Raw genomic sequence first — 6,796 nt, 5'->3', positions numbered from 1 at the left:
AATCCTGTAACAAAACCAGCAACAAAGTTTCAAACCCTAAATAAGCCTAAAACGCTACTCTTTTTAAAGGACAAGAAAAGTGCTGTGAAATATTCTGAAAAATAAAAGGATTACATTTAAAAAATTATTGATTGATTATTGTTTCAGTTATTAATATTTAAAAAAATAAAATTGTTTCGAAATTAAAGCCCAGCAGAAAATCAGTGCTTGAAAACGCTTCGCTTTATAACTGTATTGCAAAACACCGAAAAACAAGGTTGGTAAATGTCGTGCGAGCCAAAAAAAGCTAAAAGGTTCGCCCCAACGGAAATCGCAGAAACGCAGGACGCGAGCCAAAAAGGACACAAAATATAGACGGAGCAAAAAATAATTATAAAAATAGTGTCCCCGCCCCGTCCGTAAATTCAATTAAACGAAAAAAAATAACGAAAAGTCCGGAAAACTAAATTCCCTTTGTTTGTGCCCAAAATTTTGTTATTTTTTTCGAAGAACAAAGGATATTCCCCTTCGTCCCTGGTCCCCCTTTAGCCCCCGGAAACGGAAATATCACAAAACACCTCTCCAAGACATATATATATACGCATATATAGAGTCGCCAAAATCGAACAAAGAGCGACTGGGAGAAGTGAATTAAAAAAAAAGTCGGATAGCTATATTCGGAATATATAGCTTACGTCTCCGATTCGTGGTGGGATATCCTTTTCGTCCTGTGAGTTGTGTTGTTATTGTATTATTATTATGTAAGCCTGTGTTTTTTTTTTTGTTGTGTGTGATTTTGTGCCCCGCAATGAACTCCGTATTGTCAAAGGCAATTGAACGTCGTTGTCGTTGTCGTCGTCGTCCTGCCGCCCCCTCCGCCACCCCTCTCGCCAGCCACTATCCCTGCAGCACTTGAGCTACCCTTCTGGTATCCTTATGCCACCCTTCACCAACACAAGCGAACAAAAAAGGCAAAAGGACTTTGTCTACGGGCCGTGTTGTTGCTGTTGCATTTATTTGATTTGATGACTAAGTGCCAGGGTCCTGGGAGGTGGCATCTGGCAGGTAGCAGGTGGCATGTGGCAGGGGGCATGTAACACAGAGAGGGGCAGGGGTCTAGGGTCAGGGGCGAGCTTATCGATCGCCGCACAGGCAATTCTCGATAAGTTGCATGACGTGAGCTGCAAAATTCAGTTCAAGGCAACGCCTCTGTCTTCTTGTCTCTTGTCTCCTTTCAATTTTCTCTTGTTCTCCTGCCTCACCTCCCCTCCCCTCCACTCCCCACCCCACCACAAATTGGCCTTTTCGTCCTTTATTATCCTGCGACAAAGAAATTCAATTAAATTAAAGCCGATCTCATCTCGGAATTTAATTATGAAAGCTATTAAGTCAATTAATTTAATTTTTATTTAAAATTTAGTCCTTGGTTGGGTTAAGTTTTTATTTTGATTATTTTTTAGGAAATAATTTGATGAGCTATTCAAGGTTTTTTATGTTTTTTTTAATCTTTTTTGTTTATTTCTTTCGTTTTTTTAAAGAAACTTCTTTCAAAAGATGAGCCTCTGCGTTAGAATTTAAAGATATAAGTTCTTAAAACATATGTTTATTTAAAGATAATGTTTAATAGTTAAATACTCCCTTAAACAAAAAAAAATTATTTAAATGTAAAGGATAAACTTTATTCACATTTTTTTATATTATTTTAACTAATAAATGGGTATTATTTATATACTTTTTAACCTAAAATATATATTTAACTTAATTTAGAATTTATATTATATTTTATTATTATTAAAATTATATCCCTTTTTAGAATCCTGGCCAAGATGCTGTCGCTGCTGCTGCCCTTGCTCCTCTGCCTCGTCAGGAACGGAGGCGCCACGGCGAACTCCAGTTACGCGGCGTCGGAGAATGTGACGTTGGCGGCGCTGCCAGCATCGGCGTTTAACGCATCGGCGGCATCGGTGGCGGCTCCGTTTCCCGTTAGCTTCAGCACAGCTGCCTCGGCGCCGACGGCCTCCGACCTGGAGAATCTCACCCTGAGCAGCAACAACGAAGCCAGCGACGAGGTGGCCAGCAGCAGCAACACCAACGCGAACCACAGCACCATCAGCATCAGCAACTTCAACAGCAACCTGAGCAGCAACTACAACGCGAGCTACAACAGCAACATGCAACAACCAACCAGCAGCAGCAGCAGCAGCAGCCCCTCAACAACGGCAACATCTGCTGGGGCGGAGGAGTCGTCCGGCGGAGTGCAGGGTATCCTGGCCACGGCCACAGCGCCCAACGGGACTCATGAGCCGCAGATCATAGGACCTGCCCCGCCCACCAAGGGGGAGCAGGAGGCGATACTCCGGGCTCTGGACTGGCTGAAGGAGAAACGCGCCTCGGACTACGGCTGGGGAAACGATACCCACGTGGTGATCCTGGCCAAGGAGCTGTCCGGCGGCAGGGACCCCAACGACAGTGTCGACGGGCATGTGCAGATCATCCAGGAGCTGGAGGACACGCTGTCCGTGAAGGAGATGGAGATCGAGATCCTGGCCATGCTGGATCGCCATCACACGCTGCCTAAGCCCCTGGACCTGGACAAGCTGGCGCGGTATGTCCTGGCCCTTGGCTCTCTGTGCAAGGATCCGAAGCACTTTCACGGCCACGACCTGGTGGCCACTCTGCAGCATCACGAGCCGGCCCAGGACCTGGAGTTCGCCCTCACCACGCTCTCCGCCTGCAGCTCGGCGGCCCATGTCCGCAAGCGCCAGATCCGGCGGCTGCTGGACATCGCCAGTGGGGTGACGGACCAGAGTGTGGACGCCATTGCCATGGTGATCCTGGCCCTGAGGTGCATCGTCACCGATCACCGACATCGGCACCTGCAGCACTTCGTTCGCCGGCCTGCCCGGGGACTGGCCAGTCTGCAGGATCAGCGTGGCAGCTTCGGCTCCCTGCGCAGCACCGCCCTGGCCATGCAGGCTCTCCAGGATCTGGAGTACGACCCCGCCGGCCACTGGAACAGGACGGCCGCCTCCCGTTACATCCTCAGTCGCCAGCGGGCGGACGGGGGCTGGAGCGAGGAGCCCCTTCAGGATGGCCAGGAGCCGGACATCGGTGTCGGACTCACGGCGGACATTATCCTGGCCCTCGGCTGGAAGGGATTGGGCGCCGTACGTGCCCTACAGTGCGACCATGTGATACGCGAAAGCAGCGACCCCACGGGTGAGCTTTAAATCCTAGTGTTTTCTTTCCAATCTGTAATGCTCCTCTTCCCACAGAGAACGGCGAACCAAAGTTGGCCTTGCCCTTCGGCCTGACCTTCTCCGCCGAGGAGTCGGATGGCAAGAACATCTCCTACACGTACACCTTGTGGGTGGGCTCCAACGTCACCGAGGCCTTCTCCCTCTCGCTGGTCTCGCCCAAGAACACCAGCTTCTTCAAGGCCATGACCCAGGCGGCCGAAATGGATCCCAGGTGAGTTTCATACGAAGGGTATGTTATAACTTATCAACTATACGATACCCAATACTTTTTAATTTAAAAATATTTTCAATATTTTATCTATAAGTTATAATTTTAAATATAGAACTCATATAATCCTTTAAAACTCATAGATATGCATGAAATTCATAGAGGATCAATTTTTATTTCAATGTTTGATACCCGATACTTTTCGGTTACAAATGTTTCGAAGCTTTTAAAAATAAATCGATATTTTAGGATGGAAAAGATAACTTGCTCAACTTGATTATGCTTACATAAATACTTAATATCTAATAATTAATTCTAATATTAAAAATATCCATCGCATCCCTTTCAGATTCATTTTCGAGGCTCGTGAATGGCCAAACGGACACTATGTGCACACTCTCTACGGCAAAAAGGAGGAGCCACGAGGGTTTGTATTACCTTCTTATGTCCTTTAGTATCCTTCAGTAAATATATTTATTTAAATTTGTTCAGGTATCATTACTGGCTACTCTATCGTCTGCCAGAGCTGCCCGATCCCAACAATACGCCTGGGAATCAGCTTATTGCGCCTGTTGGTAAGTTTTAAGAGGTTTTCGAATAATTTGGAAGTAACTTGGAAGTTTCGTCATTGATCGAATATTTCCTAGAAATCATAAAGATAAAGATAAAGATCCTAGAAATCAATCGTACTCCTAATTTTATTTTAGTGTCCTTTTTTGGATATTGTAAAGGGTTTCTCACCATTCTGTTCTTTCTGTTGTTAGTATTAGTATTGTAGTAGTGCTACCAAGTTTTGTTTTTTTTTCAAGTGCTGCCAAGTTTGTCAATTTTCAAAAAAACAAGAGCGTACAACACCAGTACAGGACACAGTACGGGAGTCTTCTATAGATATTCTTTATTGGATTTTATAAGGTTTTTCTAAAATTTCTAAAAAAAAAGCTTTCCATCAAAAGTGCTACCAAGCTTTGGCTACTTTTGTCAAGTGCTGCCAAGTTGTTTCGTTTTCCGAATATTTGAAAATAATGTAATCAAATAAATAGCAAATATGTGGATCATAGAGATACTATCCTAAGGATTCTTATTACAATCCCCACCTATTTTTGATTCGTTAATTTTAATAATGCTAGTCATGTTGTTCTTTTTCTGTGCTTCTTTTAAGAAGTGTTACCAAGTTGTGCCTAGTCTGTTCGAGTGCTGCCAAGTTTTGTTGAATCTTTGATATTACATAAATTCTATAAAGATCCCTATTAAACTTTCTTTCCAGGTGTGGACGAACTAATGGTCGAGGACGGCGAGCACTATCTGTACTGGTACAAGAAGCTCTAAGCACGCGGCCTTAGACGGAGCTGCAGTTGAACCCGCTAAGCAAAGTCGATAAACACCTAGGGCTATAGGACCACAATATATTATTAAATAAATATATATATATATTTGGACATATAGCCAAGACACACACACACAGACACAAACACGACAAGCACACCGGCACAAAAACAAACACAAACGCACACACCTGCACATGAACACCTGAGGGTTTACGGGTGTTCATGTGTGCTTGTGTGATGATCACTTTCTATATAATATATATAGACATATAGATATATATATATATATTGCATATATATGTAACTGCATGATAATGGCGTAATCAAAAAAAAAAAAAGAAAAAGGGAAAGGAAGTAAGTCACCCACAGGAAGACACACACAGAAAAGGGGGTAAGAAAAAAAAACCACACAAAAAATACTGATCTCGATTAGGAGGAGCACCTCAGGCCATTACTTATGCATAACGATAACGATAGCGATAACGATAACAAAACGATAACGATAACGAAATGAGAAACAAAAACACAGAAAAACACTAAAAACAAGAACAGGCATCGAACGGTTAACCGTTACACCTAACGGTACCAATCCGTCCGTTTTAGGCTCCCCCGTTTTGCTCCGCTCTCAGTGCTTCGCTTGCCGCTAACGGTTATCGATTATCGATTATCGATTATTACGGCCATCGCCAGAATCGGCAAAGTTGTGCGATAAGTTTTCGTTGCTCATTTGAACACAGAAACCCGAAGAAAAAACCCCAAAAAACCGAAAGATAAAACCCAAAATGCTTTATATATATATATATATATGTTAACCAGATAAGGGGAGTGTAGACAAAGAAGGTTAGATTAAAGGAGGAGAATACTAAATGGAGAAACGGAGAAAGCCAAGAAAGTAACGGCCATCGAGCTAGTCCAAGCGAAGCATGTTATACCAAACACCGTACGTAACAATAAGTGATTGAAAATCATCCTTAGACATACACACCATACCGCATAAATCAATATATACATAAATAATACATGCATATACATTTAAAAACGAAACAAAAAACTAAGAAATCCAAAAAAAAAAACTAGTTTTATATGAAGTTAAGCAAAGCAGAAGGCCGTGGCATATTATATAACGATTATACAGGATAACGAGGAGAGGAGATAACGATACTACCCCAGGACACTACTAGATATATACATATATACAACAGCTCTATGCCTCTCATATTTACTCAAATCCCCCCATACATAATACTAGATATACATACATACAAGCATACGAGTTCCAAGCCTCGGAGGTCCTTCGACCTCCGATCCCTATCTGCATACATACCCCATATACAACATGCTATCTATATTCCATATGAGCATACTATTCATCCAACTATTAGTCATCTGACAACGATCATGCCCTCTCGCCTATTTCTTCACTTATCACTCGGAACCGCCGCTATCGGAACTTTCAAGCCGTTGATCTTAAACGAAAAAAAATCGATATCGATAACGATATCGGTATCGATATCGAACACCTAGCCTAACCTTAACCTACAAACTACTAAACTACTAAACTTGAATCAAAGCAATGAGATTTTTAAGTGCAGCAGCTGCGAATCCAAAACTAAACTAAACATTTACTAACCTAGCGATCTAAAACTAAATCGTTTATATGATAAGCATGAAATTGAGCTTTTTAATTGTGCAGAACCCCAAAAAAACCAAAAAAAAATTTAGTACACCTTAAAAAACACACACAGAAACACCTCTTACACCCGACACAATGACACAAAAACAGTGAAAAAAAATCAGCGTAGGATTTGAGGAATGTGTTATGTATGTTCTACCCAAATGTATGTCCCTTCTATACAATTCTCCCCTTTATTTCTAAATTGTCCCCAAAAGTTTCGGGCAACAGCAGAGTGATGGGCAAAAAATTACAAAAATTTGAAGAAAGGACATTGTGTCACACTTTGCTGTTGCCAACTTCTTGTATTCTGTTTGGTGAGTGGAGAAAGTAAGAACAACAAGCGTGAATA

General features: G+C 42.4%; 1 protein-coding gene across 2 annotated transcripts; it reads left to right on the top strand.

Annotated features, from left to right (window-relative positions):
• Window positions 1–287: 287 nt before the first annotated feature.
• LOC108132174 (uncharacterized protein CG3556) lies at window positions 288–6,008 on the top strand. Of its 2 annotated transcripts, XM_043210028.1 has the most exons (6): window positions 288–709; window positions 1,793–3,198; window positions 3,255–3,450; window positions 3,797–3,874; window positions 3,940–4,022; window positions 4,712–6,008. In XM_043210028.1, exons 2-6 carry the CDS (start codon window positions 1,806–1,808, stop codon window positions 4,771–4,773), a joined length of 1,812 nt encoding a protein of 603 aa, XP_043065963.1. In that variant the 5' UTR covers window positions 288–709; window positions 1,793–1,805; the 3' UTR covers window positions 4,774–6,008. The 2 variants fall into 2 exon arrangements, 1 of the variants encoding a protein (XP_043065963.1); XR_011443009.1 differs by lacking the exon at window positions 4,712–6,008 and having other exon boundaries at window positions 3,257–3,450; window positions 3,940–4,018.
• Window positions 6,009–6,796: the final 788 nt, after the last annotated feature.

The sequence above is a fragment of the Drosophila bipectinata genome, chromosome XL, assembly GCF_030179905.1.
Source record: "Drosophila bipectinata strain 14024-0381.07 chromosome XL, DbipHiC1v2, whole genome shotgun sequence".
NCBI lineage: Eukaryota > Metazoa > Arthropoda > Insecta > Diptera > Drosophilidae > Drosophila > Drosophila bipectinata.
The sequence above is the reverse complement of the archived record's forward strand: the minus strand, read 5'-3'. Positions and strand labels throughout refer to the sequence as shown.

Bases quoted from the DNA above. Each gene is read 5' to 3' on its own strand.
- LOC108132174 (XM_043210028.1), top strand. From the start codon at position 1,806: ATGCTGTCGCTGCTGCTGCCCTTGCTCCTCTGCCTCGTCAGGAACGGA. The intron at 3,199-3,254 runs GTGAGCTTTAAA...CTCTTCCCACAG, and splicing joins CGAAAGCAGCGACCCCACGG to AGAACGGCGAACCAAAGTTG. The intron at 4,023-4,711 runs GTAAGTTTTAAG...CTTTCTTTCCAG, and splicing joins TCAGCTTATTGCGCCTGTTG to GTGTGGACGAACTAATGGTC.